The 17,358-nt window shown below is 39.8% G+C and overlaps 4 protein-coding genes across 9 annotated transcripts in view; 1 reads left to right on the plus strand and 3 right to left on the minus strand.

Moving 5' to 3' along the window:
- Positions 1-767, minus strand: part of LOC105284431 (zinc finger protein 423) — an 89,978-nt gene extending 89,211 nt beyond the window's left edge. For both annotated transcript variants that reach the window (XM_026969173.1, XM_026969172.1), the window contains exon 1: positions 76-767. In XM_026969173.1, the coding sequence (XP_026824974.1) occupies positions 76-115 (40 nt within the window). In that variant the 5' untranslated portion in view covers positions 116-767. The remainder of the gene's footprint in view (positions 1-75) is intronic.
- A 1,623-nt stretch (positions 768-2,390) lies between these two features.
- Positions 2,391-3,651, plus strand: LOC105284395 (ragulator complex protein LAMTOR4 homolog). 2 transcript variants are annotated; one of them, XM_011347865.3, is made up of 3 exons: positions 2,391-2,411; positions 2,822-2,896; positions 2,976-3,651. In XM_011347865.3, the coding sequence occupies exons 2-3, from the start codon at positions 2,825-2,827 to the stop codon at positions 3,216-3,218; spliced, it is 315 nt and encodes a 104-aa protein (XP_011346167.1). In that variant the 5' UTR covers positions 2,391-2,411; positions 2,822-2,824; the 3' UTR covers positions 3,219-3,651. The 2 variants fall into 2 exon arrangements, with proteins under 2 accessions (XP_011346167.1, XP_011346158.1); XM_011347856.3 differs by having other exon boundaries at positions 2,405-2,545.
- Positions 3,615-6,852, minus strand: LOC105284379 (coiled-coil domain-containing protein 130 homolog). 3 transcript variants are annotated; one of them, XM_011347845.3, is made up of 7 exons: positions 5,830-6,852; positions 5,062-5,675; positions 4,965-4,999; positions 4,550-4,871; positions 4,207-4,467; positions 3,984-4,116; positions 3,615-3,912 (listed from the first exon to the last, which is right to left on the minus strand). In XM_011347845.3, the coding sequence occupies exons 4-7, from the start codon at positions 4,859-4,861 to the stop codon at positions 3,695-3,697; spliced, it is 924 nt and encodes a 307-aa protein (XP_011346147.1). In that variant the 5' UTR covers positions 4,862-4,871; positions 4,965-4,999; positions 5,062-5,675; positions 5,830-6,852; the 3' UTR covers positions 3,615-3,694. The 3 variants fall into 3 exon arrangements, with proteins under 3 accessions (XP_011346147.1, XP_011346138.1, XP_011346118.1); XM_011347836.3 differs by having other exon boundaries at positions 4,965-5,675; XM_011347816.3 differs by lacking the exon at positions 4,965-4,999 and having other exon boundaries at positions 5,830-6,851.
- LOC105284536 lies at positions 6,680-16,713 on the minus strand. Of its 2 annotated transcripts, none has more exons than XM_026969174.1 (6): positions 14,303-16,713; positions 11,577-12,140; positions 10,762-11,026; positions 10,032-10,127; positions 7,238-8,147; positions 6,680-6,759 (listed from the first exon to the last, which is right to left on the minus strand). In XM_026969174.1, the coding sequence occupies exons 1-5, from the start codon at positions 14,306-14,308 to the stop codon at positions 7,276-7,278; spliced, it is 1,803 nt and encodes a 600-aa protein (XP_026824975.1). In that variant the 5' UTR covers positions 14,309-16,713; the 3' UTR covers positions 6,680-6,759; positions 7,238-7,275. The 2 variants fall into 2 exon arrangements, with proteins under 2 accessions (XP_026824975.1, XP_019888876.2); XM_020033317.2 differs by having other exon boundaries at positions 6,681-6,759; positions 7,265-8,147.
- Positions 16,714-17,358: the final 645 nt, after the last annotated feature.

Genomic DNA, 17,358 nt, shown 5'->3' on the forward strand with positions numbered 1-17,358 from the left:
TTTTGGAATAGCATTACATATTCATACTGAGTGCAGTATTTAATTATAATGTAATATGATAAGAGCGACACTCACGTTTGAGAGATCGAGGCTTCGCCTGCTTTCTCCTGGACATATCACCGCACTTGGCACCGCACTTGAACGTGGACGGGAGAATCAATAGCGGCTCCTCACCGGCATATCACCGCGCGCGGACCGCACTCACCTCAGGAAACTCGAATTTCGTGCGGTCCGTTCGTATTCGTTCGCGTGCAGAATTTTTCTTTCACAAGGACGATCTGTATCTGCGATCTATCTGTGAGCGCGACGAACGCGCGTGAAGATTTCGAAAGTCGCGCGCTGCCCCTCGAAGTTCGTCGGATCGAGAATCGACTCGGCCCGCGGGATACCACGTGGTCCGCGGCGCGCGAAAGGCATACGTGATACGCGCCCCCGCGTGCGGACCCGCCGACAGTCGCGCTCGAAAGACGCGCGACGAATGACGTGGTTGCTATCGCGTCCCGCTCATGGAGAACCACTGGCACAACGTTGCGCAAGCGTGTCGTCCTGCCCTGCGCGACACTTGCCGTTCTCTTTTTCTTCGTTCGTCCATGTACAGGACATTTGCTAATCGAAAATTAAGCAATGTGAAATCCTAAATCGATACGATACGGAAAAACAAAGTCTCTATCATTGCATGTAGATGTAGATAAAGCATCCTTCCTCATGAAGTACCCAGGCAGCACACATTGGTTTCAAAACCGTTTCATAAACGTTTTGCCGTAACGTTTCATAACCATTTTATTGAAACGTTTATTTAGGAGAAAAATGTCCAACGAAAAAACGTTAGGAGAAACGTTTCAGAAACCATCAGAAAAATATTTATCAATTCTATATATCAGTGCCTCAAAGATAGACAGAGCTAAGTCACACTTTTGTAAAAAAACTAGATTTTTATATTTTATGAATTACTCTCTAAATTTCGTGTAGTGGAATCTCACTCTTTTGAAATATCACTTCAAGTAATAGTGATCTCAAAAGCTTCAAAAGAAAAGAAGAAGAAAAGAGTACTGGATCGGTTTTCCGGATGGTTATTTATAAGGTGATAACACAAATGTTACTTGCGAGAACGTCACGTCCGGCCTGGCCATCTATCGGTCGCTTGGTGAATCAGAGGTGGGAATCGCACACGCTTGTGTTGATTTTTGTCTCTTGTTCCATAATCGAGTACATTGAAACGTATGATGTAAAAATAATGAATACTCGCAAAGTAAGTAGAAATTACTATTTTTTCTATATTAATTATATAATTTCAAATCAATTGAATAAAACACATTTTTCGTTTCTGTGGAAAGGTGAAAAATACGTTTTTAAAATTGAGGTCCAAAAACGGTTTCTATTTAAACCGTTTCTTAAATGGTACTTTATGTTTCTTAGACATTAGATACGTCTAAGAAACATATATTAGGCTAACATGTGCTGCCTGGGTAATCTTTGAAATTATTCGCGACCGTATAACCGTAAATACGCGATACACTCTTTAAAGTAACTGTTTTGATTCTGACAAGAAAGGATGTGATTTTAAAACAAATAGAAATGCCATTTCTGCCTTAATAGCGTATACAACATTATAAATCTAAAGTTGCAATAGTTTTAAAACAATCATTGAGAAATACAAACATTTTGTCCCACTGTTAATGATATAGTATGTAAAATGTAGGATGCATGTAATGTCAAATATTATTGTAATGCATACATATATGCCTGATATAGATTTCTACTTTATCGTTGATAACAAGATAACGGGGCAGCAAGATAACGCATCGACGGGGCGGATATGATTAAAGCGTAAATATTTTCATAAACTAGTCGTAAATTAATATGATAAATGCGTTCCGTGCTCACTTCTCGCGATATTGTAATATCCGTAATCGATCCGTTAAACGCGCAACATCTTAATAAATATTAAACGTATTCGATGCAACTAGGTAGTTGAAGAACTACAAGCAATACATACATATTTACCTGATCGTTGCAAGGTTCATTGACAATCGGCTAATTTCATTCTTGACGCACTTCAGAGCGCAGACACGCGAACATGTGATCCCGAACCTTCGCGGCGCACGAAACCGATATTGAAATCGATGCAATCGACGCACCACCGCGATTGCACGCGACATTTGACGCGTTACGGCGAACGTGGGGCGCTCTGCGAGAACGCACGTGACGATATTTCACGCACGGGGTACGTTTTCAAACGATAACGATCGCGAGAAATACGGAGCGATACGGATGCCTGCCGTTTGTCCCGTCGTGCCTCGTAGCTGACCCCTTGAATTTGGCAAATTAAATCTATCGAGAGACGAGAGCGCCTTCGTTCACCATCATCGATATTGATATATCGATACTCGCCAAGAGGGCGTTAGTGCACGGTAGGTTGTTTTCCTGAGTGGCGTAAAATTTCTCTCCGCAGGATTTGATATTATCTCGTCGGTTTATCGGAACGTTCATATCTCGAGCGTTCGTATGCATGACACTCTGCCGTCCACTGACACTGTCATCACACGTAAGTTTACGACCCCCTGCGTTACGATTCGCCATCGCGATTTGTTTCCCTCGTCCAGGTTAACGGATAAGTGCAGGTTTACAACCATAGTTTCTCATTTTGCGCGAATTAACATGAAAAATTGCGCAGTTTCGTTATTGCGACTGTCCATCGTAAATCCCTTTCCTAGTTACGCTTCCCTTTGCTACCGTTATCATGCTTCCTTTAATTATTGTGTAGTTATTTTTCCACTTGGTATTCGCCAACATATGTAGTGCAACCTATTTTTGTTTGCAGAAAATGTTGGCGTTGGAGCGTATCCCCGATCAAACCGGATACTTGGTATTAACAGAGGATGGTGCTGTCTTAACGGTAAGAAAGCTTACTTCCAATAGCGTTTTCCCTCGTGCTTGCAATAATAAATAAAATATTCTGTATTTGTTGCCTGTAGTCTGGAGGCGATCTGGAAAACGATGAAAGAATGGCAAACGTCATCACGGGTTTAGTCACACTGACGAATAAGGTCGATTCCAAGGCATTCCCGTCGCACGATGCCTTCGAGAAAATATCCATTACATACAAAGATCATTGTTACGTTATATGCTTGTCGAATAAGAAGATCTACGTGGTAAAGAGGAAACTGCCGGTGCCGACCGCAGCGATCACTGAACAGCAGCCCACTGTCGAGGTTTAGATGAGACTAAAACTTGGACTCGGATATTTGATACTTCGCAAGCCTAATTTCTTCGACTACTATTTATAGAGAGATCTATTTATCATGTTTTATGTATGTATAAGGTGAGATTTTTCATCTTATGCGTACAAATTTATTATGGTCCAAGATGATGTCACGTGTATCTTGCATAGTTTTAGGGCAGTTCTGTGATGCAACGGCTTTCCTCGACTCTCGAAGCAAAATATTCTTATCTAACGCGAGAACCATTCTGTACGATTATTTCTGAGATTTATTTAATTTTTTTATTTAAATTATTTTGTAAGTTGCTCACAATGTATCTATATCGTATTTCTAACATGAATATATCTTGATTTAATATTTTTACGATATATTACTCGAAAAAGGCGAAATTTACTTTTGTAAGATTTTATTAATAAACACAACAGGTACATATATACAGCGCTTGACAGGTATTGACAGGTATATATACAATATTAGGTATCGCTGTCCGAACTATCGTAACTCACTAGGGATGTATGCGAGCTACTAGCTTTAGAAGTGGTGGCATCGTTTGTTATCTCCTGTATTTTTGGCGATTCCTGACTTTGTAGTTGCAATCGGTTGCACGAAGAGGGTACTCTTCTCCTCTTGTTTTTAGCTCGCACAATCGAGAGCAGTTTGTTTAGTTCTGTGCCGCCCTTCTTCCTTGCGTCTGAAAGGAAATTGTTTACGATAAATGATGCACATTTTGCGATTCATTCGGATATCAAGTGATCACCGTACCTTTCTTATGTGCGAGTAATTTAGCTAATTTGACGTCGCTCTCATTTTCGGCCACTAAATCGATATTCAATCCAGTCTTCTTTAGTAGCACGCTATCCGCGGATTGCTGGTTCTTTAGCGCCTGTTTTTTTCCCTGCAGCATAATAAAACAATCTGTTGTTGGACACTGAGCGTGTTTCGAGTCCGCGAATAACTCACTGACAAACAGATCCGATGATCGTACCCGAAACAATGCTCTCACTGCACAGTTCGAGCTGTAGTCGTCCTTCCACACACTTTCGTTCGAGGCTATCGCGCTTTCCAATGCGGAGTCTCGAGATTTGGCGACTTTCTTATCTTCGATACCGTGTTCCAACTTGTACATCGCGTCGTCATACAGTCTGCACGATACCTCCTTGGTCTCGGGCACTACCTGCTCGTTCTGCTTCGGGTCCCATCGATTTTCCTGGCGTCTTGCACCGCTCACTATGACATAATCTAGATTCTAGAACACCAAAGAGCATTACGAATGTTACAAGGACTACTGTTTCCCATATCCTAAATTACTACTGTTGCTCATATCTTACAGCAGGATCGGTCTTTATCTCGAAGTGGTTGTCGCAGAGGTGGCACTTCATGCGAAACTGATAGAGCGGCGTGCTGAAGTACATTCCAACCTTCTTCTTCTCGGCATTGTACCGAACGCCCATACCGATGTGATTGCCGCATCCGTTGCACCATATATTGTACGGCATCTCAAATCTTATGATCAGGATGCCCATGTGCAGCTTGCGAGCACGCTCGCGTAACGCATGAGTGCCAAGGAACTTGTTGAGTCCACCGGCACGAGGATCGTAGTCCGGTGGATAGTACAAATTCGTTCCCTTCCGCTCTCCCATTGTGCTGGAACTTATTTAGCGATGAAGAAATGAGTGATTACATCATAAAATGTGATCATTTATATATAGTCAGACGTTATAAAAGAGAGTAATTCAAGAATACCTGAAGGATATAACCTTTCCTCTATGATTCTATTTCTAAAAGATAGATTTCCAGTTTGTATTCTGTATTAATTAATGTGATATCAATTCCGTCATACCTTAGTTCTCTTTCAAATTACGGAAGAAAGAACTGAAATAGTTGGATCCTCTCGGACAATTCTTCTCGACAAAACAGCTGCACTGTCACTTGACGTTTCTTTAACCAAATACAATATGCAGATAGTAGCAGCATCTAGTGAGGATTCTCAAAACTAAAAAGCATGCTTGTGTGGGAATGTAGAAATCATCGACGTGAAGAATATCCTACTTCCTTGATGCTTTGAATGACGAGTGATGTCACTGGCAGTATCTTTCTCGTGTGTTTTTAGTCAATTTAACGGAAGTAATTAATGATTTTATTTCCCACGTGTCAATAAATTTTCACATAAAAGATTATCTATAATTGTAATTATTTTAATCAGAAATATTAATTATATATACAGTGTGATTCAGACCACCCGTACAGCCCTTTTATTTCGGAAATAGGACATTTTGGAGAAAAATGTTTCAGACAAAAGTTGTATGGCTTCGAGGGGGACATAAGATGGTATCATTGGTTTGACCTTGAAGAGTTACTTGATGGTCACATGAAGGTCATATTCAATTTCTTAAATAGAACCTACTATTTCTCATTACATATTCTTGTAGCTTATCTCGAGAGCTTTCCAAAACACTATAATAAAATATTTTTTCATTGAGTACTTTTCGAGTTATGAGGCTCCAAAGCAGTACTTTGCAGTACTTTGACATAAAGTACAAAATATGTTGTATGTTGTTATGTCATGGTGTCAAGTAAATCCTTAGGTATTATTTTAAGGGCAAATTACCTTTTCACTCAAATCTCTGTAGTTATGCATGTTTAAAAACATTCGGATCATCCTACTTTTAGCGCTATCCAGGAACAACAAGATGGATGCCCGTCACATACATCCAGAGTCGCTCGTGCAGTGATAAATAATATGTTTCCCAATAAGTGGATAGGCAAATATGGTCCAATCGATTTTCCACCTCGATTACCGGACCTCACTGTCCTGGATTATTATTAAAGAGTACATACTCTTTTGGAGCGATTAACATCTCGTTTAAATGTGTTTCGAATAAAACTCAGATGAATGCTAAATGCAAAAACAGTTTTACATTTATTTATTTAAAGAAACTAACACACGTACATATAACATTACGACCATCTGTTCATGGCTGCAAGTTCCTCATGAGGACTTACGTATATTTGGACTCGCCAAGGTCGCGAATGGCGAACAAGGGAAACGGCTTAGACAGCCTTTATCACATAAATTAAATTACAACGTACGCAACGATTATATCTACATATATAATTAATGAGAAGTTATTTGATTAATGGGTTCCGGGTTTCTGGTTCGCTCACAGAATCCACAAGCGGACCGTTTCTGTCAGCAAACTGATCGATATTCAAATCCAGGAGCCTCCGGCTCTTCGTTTTTTTTTTCGATAGAAGAGACTTCCGATTGTGTGCACGGCACACTTTCGTATCGTGAAAGTTTCGTTTATGATAGAATATCCCTCCGAAAATGTGGTTGTCCTTTCATTCTGACAAAAACGGCGAAATGTCGAAACGTCGAATTCTGTTTTCGTCAATTTTCTCTTCTGGCTTATGGAAATTCACGCGATCGCTGATACTGGAAGTCCTTATCGTCCGTAAGGATACAACGATCTGTACTTGCGACTGTATCTGTACTTGTGACGTACCGGATATGGATAATACGCGAGCGTGTAGACCACTGTAACAGAAAAAGTGTGCGTGCATATATTAAAGTATTTGTGTTATCTTTTAGAATATCTGCGGCAAATATAGATTTATAAAGTATCGCTTTTTATATTCTTATTGTAAAATAATTTTAAAATAGTTCTTATCGTGTAAAATAATTGATATTGCCAGTATAGCACGGATTAATAAATATTCGCGTGTTTCCAAACATAATACTAAAACCATTATTAATAGACCTAAAACCACTTATTCCAAAAACAGTTTGTTGGTTGCAAACAATTGGCGTAATTTCGGATATATAAAATCTGTGAATATTTTTTTTATATTTCCACACGTTCGGTATCACACCTGAATTTAGAAGATGCAATATCATTGAGTACACCGGTCTATACTTTTCCCATCTGAGTATTTTGGAAGATTTGGAAGAGATCCGAGAATTAGTCCTGGCTCCAGGATGTTCGTCGATGAACTTTACGAAATTTTTAGAATACCTTCGCGTATTCGCACCGACGCGTTACCTGCTTCGACCTTAGACCCGATGACGCCTCTGTAACGACGAGTAACGCGCGAGTCGCTTGGCGAACATCCGTCTGTTATGGGCGTTCCTCTTGTGAAACTGATGGAACGTGTCGAAGCCCGGCGTTGGTAACGAGCCGTGTGTCTGCCAATAGTAGGATGCTGGCTTCGAGTTCAGAAGCGATATCCTTAACGGACCGCCCAAGCTGTCATGCACATGATTCGCAAAGTGCGGCTGCCCGTGAAAGTCCACATGACCCTGTAACTTGGGCAGATCGAGAGCATTCGAATGTACTTTCAGCGATGCGATCTGCGGCTCGGTATCTATAGACAGGCTCGAGTAAACGGACGCGCCATCATCATGCGGCAGCTTGGGCGAATTCAGCAGGGCACCCTGCAGATCCGGATATTGCAGGTGCAACGGAGGGTACCCCGCGCCTGGTTGAATCCCCAGATTCACATCGTCCAGATTTGGGAAGTGATGATGATGCGGTAATGCAGTCTGGGGGAGCTGGGGTAGCTGATAAGCATCTTGCCCGGCGTGATAAGGTTGTTCGTAATTCTGAACTGGATTGTCATGGTTCGTGGTGTAATGATGGTCCAGCGTGCCTAATGCCGGGGCTGGATGCTGAATGGTGGAATAAGGAGCTACGTTGTTGTTGTCCTGAGTGACGACCGGTTGATCCTTCGTCCCGGATGTGCTGGCGATGCCTTTCGGTATGCTGCTCAAGAAATTCGTGATGACGCTGCCCTTGGTTGGTCCGCCGAAACTTTCCTCCAACGAGGCGAGATCCGGCTTTGCTTGCACGTCCGTGTGTTGGTCGTTGTGCTCGTCCAGGTCAGATTTTGTCGGCGTCACGATCAGCAGGCCACCCTGATCATTGTCTGTGAACGTGACGTCTGTCAGTCGCGTCGACGGGTTTACTCGGGTGCTCGAGTGAGTGAGTAAGTTTGCATCGTTAAGTTCGTTAGTCAAGTTGGGGTAGAAGAGATATATATATACAGGGTGTTTCCTAAGTGCGTGGCAAAATTTCAGGAATAGATTCCTAATGCCTAGATAAGAAAAAAAAGGTATATCAACGTATGTCCGGTAATGATTAGTTTCTGAGTTATTACGATTTTTGTGACACAATTCTCACATCATCTTAGAAGATGATCCCGCACATTTTAGTCGCATTGCCCGCGAGCATCGATAGGATTTTTTATGTGAATAGGTAGAGGTGGACCAATTGCTTGGCCTCCATGCTCACCAGATTTAAACCCATTGGACTTCGTTCTGTGGGGTATGCAAAGTCCTTAGTGTATTCATCTGCAGTGGATGACGTAGAAACTCTCCGCGACCGAATTGTGGCAGCTTTTCAGACAATACGCACCACGCCAGGAATTTGGGAACGTGTTCGGGGCTCAGTGAGACGACGAGCTGAAGCTTGTATTCAGACAGGAGGTGGACATATTGAACATTTTCTCTAAGATGATGTGAGAATTGTGTCACAAAAATCGTAATAACTCAGAAACTAATTATTTCCGGACATTGTTGATATACCTTTTTTTTCGTATCTAGGTATTAGGAATCTATTCCTGAAATTTTGCCGCGCACTTAGGAAACACCCTGTATATATGTCACAAGTATATATATGTCACAAGTAATTAGCACGTTCTTGCGAGTGCGTCAGTGATACAGTGTCGGTCGAGCAAGTGCCAACTTGGTGGTGTAACGCGTGAAAACCCATTTCTGGATTCACACTCAATAGTACACGGACACACGTACACATACTTGCAGGGACTTACTGCAGAGAGGATCCATCACAGTAAAAGATAGTGTGTTTTGTTGTTCAGGCTCAATTTCAGAAAAGTGAACTTTGTGAGGAATACAGTGACATCACAAGAGTTTCCTTCTTTCTCTCATGTTATGGTTGTAATATATGCAATTTTAGCACTATGATCTCCACCGTGTACGTACTTTCGTTTGCTGAATAATGTCTTTATAAAAAATATGTAAGTTTTGCATATACATAATTTATATGCGCCTATAAAAGAATATCAAGTGTACATTTTAAATCAAAAGAAATTCGAAGAAGTATGTTAAAAAACAGGCTTCACCGTGATTGCCCGGCGGCGACTTTCGGGGAAAGTGAAAGGTCGCGTGCTGATATATGTGGGAAGGTGGAATCGCGAAATGAGGTGTTCTTCCGGTGGGAGGACGTCAACATTCACGGCCTTGTTCAGTGATGACGATGTGTGATAGAAAAGGGGAAATGTGGATGTTGTCAAGCGGAACTTAATGAATTTTAGGAGAATATCGAAAGCGCGGCTTTCGAAATGTGCCAGAAATAATAATATCTTATGCAAAGTATTATAAAATAAATCTCCGTCAGCATTTAAAAGAGAAAAATTAATTAGTAAAAGTGATATCTTATAATTTACATATTCTATTTAAACTTATTAGATATATAAAATCTTTAATTTCTTCGAAATTTGGAAAGAAAATAAAAAATCTTTAATTTTTATTTCTTTCCTTTTCAAAAGCCTCATTGTTTTTTAATTAATTGATTAATATGTTATTGCAGTATTAGGATTATGAGCGCTACTGAATAGGATTTTGCCAGTATCTTAGAAAGGCGTAGGCAGAATAGGAAACGAAAAACGAAAATAAAAGAAATAGGAAACAATTAAGAAAGTTTACAATGTTACAGTAATGGATAATATAGATATAGATTATATAATATATAAGATATAGATATAGATTATACAGATAAAAATGAAATCTACCATCTGACGGCACGCCGTAGGTCTCATGTGCGTACTCATTTGCTTCAGAGTAATCGTCGAGGCTTGGCGGTGGTCCCTGATAACTAGGATCATGTTCTGTCGTGATCAAACAGGAAATGTTTAATAGATTATAGAGTAACACTGTCAAGAAAGTGAATATTAACGAATTTAACTCAATAATTATAAATCGAAATGTAATTATAAATATACGAGCTGAATATAAAGTGACATGTGCAATAATGTAAATATCATCAGTATAAAAGAATCTTGTGGCGTGCGACGTTTGCTTAAAATATGTTTTAGTTGATTATAACGTCTAATCACAACATTCGATACATCATTTCTTTGACTGATTCGAGAGAAGCAAAATAATACTCTATTAAGCTCAGAACGCGTGATTACTGTGAATATCCGGCTTTGTGGATAATCGGTTCGGTCTCTAAAATGACTTTCTATGCTCTGTCATTTCTCCGTGCAAAATTACGTCTTTGTGATCGATTTCCACAACTAAACATGGTTGAATATAGTGTAGACAGGTGAACGTGCAAGTAGAAAGCACATGCGTCCAGTTTTTAGAGGGATATATACATACGCAATATTTGCAACTCTTCTCGTTGAATGCGCAACTTAGCTTTTTAACGACTTTTCGATAGGTTTTTCATCATGCACGGCTGCGATTTTCAAAAGATACATTAAAAATATACATCGTTTGACAAATACTATCGCTCACCTATATGCTGGATCGGTGGAGGGTAATAGGCCGGTGGAGGTTTTGTATCCGTCAATGCGCTAGCTGCTAGCTGTTTACCATAATATGTGATAGCGTCACCAGTTTTGCCGAAGACTTTGCTCTTAGCCGCTAACAGGTAACCACTGCCCTTGACCAGTTGACCCTTCAGAGCTAGTACGCCACCGCCTATAGCCTTAAGTGCTTGGAAGAGCGTGCCGAAGATTGCTTTCTTGAAGTCCCAAGGACCGAAAGGCTGTTGTCCATACTAGAAAGATAACGGGATTAACATTAAATTATATATCATGGTAAAGAATAAGGGAGAAACACAAACAAAACTATGAAATCTTTGAAAACTTGTTTTTGTTTTTTCCTTTTCAATTATTCTCCCTTTATCCTATTTTAATATCAGTTGCTTTAGTTACGGCACGCGATGCTTAGAAATCTTGGGCATAATTCCTGAAATTATTAAGAGCGTGCAGTTGTGCATCAAGTAGCAATAGTATCGAGGAACTAGTTGAGATCTCGAGCTACTCTGCAGCAATTTCGACGACCTACATCGGCTTTCCATCACGTACGCTACAACTTTTCCTTTCCGCATTTACGGAGCACCGTTACTTGCTTTATCCTTTTCTGTCCTGTTACACATTTCACGCAAAAAACAAAGAGAGAAATACACCTTTCCAGTAAGTCGATCATGAAATTTCTTCTGATGCTTTCGTTATCATTTGTATCTTGTTTGAGCCAACAAGTTTGCGAAGACATACTTAATATTTAATAACATCTCAGTGAACGAGATTAAAACGAACGTCGGTTACCGAATAGTGCCCTGGTGCGCTATAGGTCGGTTTGTATTCCGAACTACTGGCCGATGCTTTTCCCGCGGAACTGCTGGATGCACTCGCGACGCCGCTGAGCACTCCACCCGCTATGCTGGTCAGGAGACTAGCAGATCCAGAGTTGTAGCCTCTCTTGATCCTCTCCTGCATCATCGCAGCATATTGCGGATCAGTGATAACGCCGATCGTTAACATTCCCTCGTTATCGTCCGCTCGCTTCGTTGCGTCCGACTCCGTTTCTTCCGTTTCTCCCGATTCCGATTGTTCCGGCAGCATCTCGAGCACCTCCCAAGGTACACCTTGATCCGCGTCGTTCTTCGTCCCGTCCAAGTGATTCTGATCCGCGACGGGTTTCCAGCTCTCCAGCAAGTCCGTCAGATTGATCTCCGCGCTCTCTTCCGATCCGCCGGTCTTCCGATACGGCGTTAATCGATCGAGCTGCTCGGCCGCCCTCTTCAGCAACGTTTCCTGGTCGACGTCCATGGTTTCCGATCGAACCACGATTATCGAGCACCATGCCGTCACTGTCAAGAATCCCGTCAGCTGAAACGCACAACCAAAAGAAATGTGGATTGCTTAGGTCGTGACCTCTTCGAATATTCGACTCTTGGTCGTGTCGAAAACGAGGAAAAATCGCGAAGCGATTGCTCGCTCTGTTATTTTCTAGCAGAATACACCGTTACTTCTAGAAATGCAGGCAGTTTTAATTGATGTGCGGGCGAGAACAACCGCGCGCGATAGCATCGGGCGTTTCGTGGTGAATGACCGCTGCTAAAGTGCGCAGGTAATGATTTATGAAAGTCTTTCGAGAGTGTTAAGCGGCGTAACTCAATTATGACGGCGGAATTTGAGGGTCAAGCATTGGTTTCCGAATTGTTCGTGCATGGAGCGCATCAACATGAGCACAGCAAGTGGAGCGGCTCTGGGTGAAAGTCACGCGACCGGCTGTTCGAAGTGCTATGACTTGAAACGGCGATCTCGCGCGTACACGTATGATTTCACGTGGATACCGTGACAGTAAAACTAAAAACCGCTGATTGGCGTTAAAACCGCATATCCGCGCAATTGCGCAATCGAACGTTTTCTAGCAACGGCATTGCTCATTCCGAGATTCGTTTCATACATGAAACGTATCGCGTCAATGAATTAATTGATTTTTCAAAAATTGCGAATAAATGGAACAAGCCTCGATGACGACTTGGAATTGCAGCGATCCTGAGGACGCAGATGAAGCAAGAAATAAATGAACAGTTGCAACGTAATTGCACAATCTGGCAAGATCACCGCTTGAATGAACAAGAGTCACTCGCAGCAACCTTGATCTTGCGTGTAGAATCATTTTGACCTAATTCGCTCGTGATCATTTGTCATGCGTTCACGACGATTTCTAAACAAAACGGCAATTAAACGATCTTATAAGCGTTCCTGGCTTCCGCGCTGAAGGCAAAACCGAACCTTTCCAATGAAAGCTTCTCTTTCCATTAAATAAAAACATGATAATGATACAATAACCAAAGGATCTCTGAGATAGAAATTGCACATTGCAAATACACATTTTATCATCGAGTCTACTCACGTATTTATCACTTGTTTTTTATCGACTTTTTCATATTTTACATTTTCATATTAGGCGTAATTATAGGTTCTTCTTCTTCTTCTTCGTGTTAATGGCGCGCAGTTCCATGAACTGAATCAGCCATGCCGAACCAACAGTCGGTGGCGTAATTATAGGTGGAAAGTGATCGAAGATAACAGTTACAAAACGATATAAGCGTGCAGCTGCAGACATGAGATGATTTACTGTGCGACAAGTGCAATCTATTAATTTCTACAATGTTATTCAAGAGAGTATTTCAAGTCAATGTGAAGAAATAACTCATAAATAATTAAAATCTTTCTTTTCACAAATAAAGCCTTACTAGAAAGATTGACAGATTGACACACATGCACGTGAAATCAGCCAGTAGAAATTGTTTAACAAACCTATTTATCTATGGATTCAAAGAAAGAGTTTACAAAGAGTTTACAAAATGTAAACAGCAGCTATGTGAACGGTGCAGTGTCAACACTGCATATTGAGTCATTAAACGATATAATTTGCCGCAATTAGCTGGAATCTGCCGATCTCGTAGAAAGTGAAAAAATACGCGGATATGCAGGTGACTTTTGACAAACGCATTAACTGCAGCAATTATTTCTTCACCGCGGCTCCTGCGCGCCCGTTAAGGAATTGTCTCGTACAATTCTTCTCATTGTTGCGTGTGAAACTCGTGACGACGAGTGTGCCGAAGGAAGGTTACGGCCAGGCCTTGCAGAACTTTCACGTGGATGAGAAGCAAGGCGTCTTACTCTCACCCGGTAGATGACGATAACAGATATGAGAAACGTGTCCTCTTAGTATGTTTTCCTACACATACTAAGAAGAAACATGTCATTAATCGAGATAAAAAAGAAGATATCATGACACCTCTCAGTTGCATGTCATGAGATTTGCAAGTTTCTATTCGTATCTTACATTCTAACACAGGAGAATGCTACATGAGTTAATTAGACATGAATGAAGAGCTGAGAATTGCGCGTCTTAAAAAAAAATGTTGTCTTAAGCGGTTTCGATCGATGCTTGGGAATCGATTGACACTTCACACATCTTCACAATTCGAAAGGGTTCTATACAGAAAGATGCACAATGACTCCGAGGCGCGTACCTTCATATTTGACTTTCACGGTACGGCGAAATGATCACGGCACTCTCACTGAACTCACTGACCATCGTCGTGGAATATCCTCTCTTTATAGAGACTCCCACTTTGCCGGTTATCAAGAAAGTGACATCCACCTTGCCGGGTTGCGTTTGCCAAAATTGACGCTCGCGCGTGATTTCGTTAAAAATAATAATTAAGTTGATTTTATACTGTCTCATTATGTGCGTTAAGTAATAAAAAAATAGATTAACGTCAAATAACGAGATGATCAGCAATTGATGTTTCTCTTGTTCTTGATATGACCATTCCATTTTACATTAAATTATAAGATTATGTAATCATATTGTATTCTATCTTACGCAAGTGAGATTCCAAAATTTTGACAAAAATATAACTGTGAGAATCACATAAAAAAATTGTCATAATAAAATGTTAGTTTTAATATTTCATATTTATTGTCCAAATCCTATATTAATATTCTCTTATCTAATTATATTAATATCATGCACAAAATACGATCAAGTATAAAACCCATTTTGTTAAAATTTGCGACTTTATAATCGCGATATGCTTTTGAATTTTAATATTAAAATAAGTTAACTTTTAATATAGTAATATTTTAATTTCAATATTGCGATACACATGTATAGATACACTTCTAATGAGTATGGGTTAAATTATACTTGCATTAAGAGTAAATACAGTTAATACAGAAATCACGCAACATAGTAGATGCAATGTCACGAACATATCATAAAAAGGTGTAACGATACAGAAAAATGATATTGTTAGCATTTTATTGCGTCAGATTGCTAAATTGTTGCATTCGTGGAACTGTTTACTTGCTTTCCTTAATTTCCATTGTTTTAACTTAAGCTTGTCACGAACGCGAGCCGAAATTCGCGACGTAGAATGCAATTAGGGGTCATCGGATGCACTTCGCGAAATGTATTGTAGAAAGGCGGAAAAGGAAGGGCTCGAGGTGTTACCGTTGTCAAAATTCGCAAGTCGAATCACGCGAACGAAAGTCGCGACATGTAACATGCGCTATTTCTTTAGAATATCGATTTTCTCCGTTAATCGACGCGCTTATCACCATGCATCCATTATCGAAAGTAAAGGTATCCGCTGTATAAATATATAAAAAAATGCTCTTAATGCAACAGGTGTTCTAACTCCGTCTAAGAAACCTTTCAAATGTTTGTCATCCATACAACTGTAATTATCCTATCCGTATTAATTGGATTCTTTTTCTTTGATATCTAATATGTCTTTTTTTCAATTTTTCAATAATATTCATTTTAAATTAGATAAAAAAATTATTTGATTGGGAATCGAGTTTGATGACTCTCACCTTTCATCGTATGTCGTCCATGCAGAATGAAATCAAAACCATTATGTCCGATGGTCTCTTTACCTCTATTGTCTTTCTGAGGATATGGAATAGAGAAAGTATGTCGTTTAGCAGACGCCGGCTTGTATCCCGATCGTAGTTTGCGGGGAGCGGAAAGAGTCTCGATTGGAGGTAGATATAATTTAGAAGTTGTATTTTACCTTTCGCGTAATAACAAGACAATTGCCATTAACTGTGCATCGAATTGTAACGACTGGCAGATTGGCTCGCGGGCGTTTCCTGACTCATCCTGGACATTGAATTCGTAATCAATTGCTTGCTCTACGTTTCCATTGTATATCAATTATTTTTTATATAAGTCGTCATTGCGTATTAACATTCACTCTGAAAATCAGAAACACGTATGGTGATGTAACAGGTTTTTAGTAATGATGTAAAGAGTTTTTATTAACTACGGAATAACAGTATGATAATGTCAGATTTCGTGTAACTTCGTCTTCTCTTTTAATTCGGTGATAATTAATTTACTTGTATGATTACAAAATGACAGAAATATGTCACTATAAAAACAATTATATTTTCCGCCAAAACAGTTTAGTCATTGAACATGAAAGTTAACTTATTTGTTATATTTAGATCTTCCTTCCGTCGTAAAATAGAATAATCATTACAAAGTGTCACTTACCTGGGCACTTAGTTTCCAATCTTGACAGCGGAAGTTCCTCGTCGGTCATCGATAATTATTTCCGCGAGTTACATGGTATACTATTAGAGACTGACAAACACTTTAATTATTCTGTCATCATCTTCCTTTCATTCGATGTACACTCTCAAAGCGTGAGTATCATATTAAACTTTAGATATCGGTTTTGTTATCCATTTCGTGAAACTGCTACTATTTCTCTAATATTTTTTTCGAACATGGAACAGGATCAATATGATTGTTGAACATAATATAATAATACTAGAAACTATAAACATTTTCTATAAAATATAGTGAATAAGGAGAATTAGAAATAAATTTTTTGAACTATAATTCTGTTTTTGGCTTTTATATAATTTGATCTGTTTTACCTTAGCAATATCGCTAAAAATTTGCTGGTAAGAAGAAGGAATAAAGGGTCTTAGGGAAGCGGAAAGCACGGAAAAGGCAGGCATGAATGAACATGAATAAAATGCGTATTGGCATAGTGAAAATATGTAATAAACATATTTTATGCAATATATGAAAACTTATAGATACACAACACAGCTTCGTCACCACTGGTACCACCGCCACTCCCAGCACCTGCTCAACCGCTAATCACATAATCATGTATCAATCATCTCTTCATCTTCATAATCACAAATCTGTTAATATAATATATGTAAGATATAAATAACTAAGTTTACTAAGTCAAGCTATTACGTGCAATTTACAGCTTCACTAACAATAAGAAAGGGAACAGAGAAACAATTGTTCAATATAAAAACCAAAAGCTGAATAATCAATTAATTTTGATTTTCTTAAGATCATCCGTGCAAATGAACTGCTCCGTCATTGGGAGAGTGGATCGGACAGAATGGCAACATAACGAGCCCTTAGGACCATCTTGCCCTGCGAGGGGTGCTAGCTGAAGGGCAGGAGCGGGACGGGGGTGGTGCAAGAAGTCTCTCCTCCGTCGCGCTCACTTTCGAACTGATTTCCATGTTACGTGTTACAAAT

The sequence above is a fragment of the Ooceraea biroi genome, chromosome 4 (assembly GCF_003672135.1).
Source record: "Ooceraea biroi isolate clonal line C1 chromosome 4, Obir_v5.4, whole genome shotgun sequence".
Lineage (NCBI taxonomy): Eukaryota > Metazoa > Arthropoda > Insecta > Hymenoptera > Formicidae > Ooceraea > Ooceraea biroi.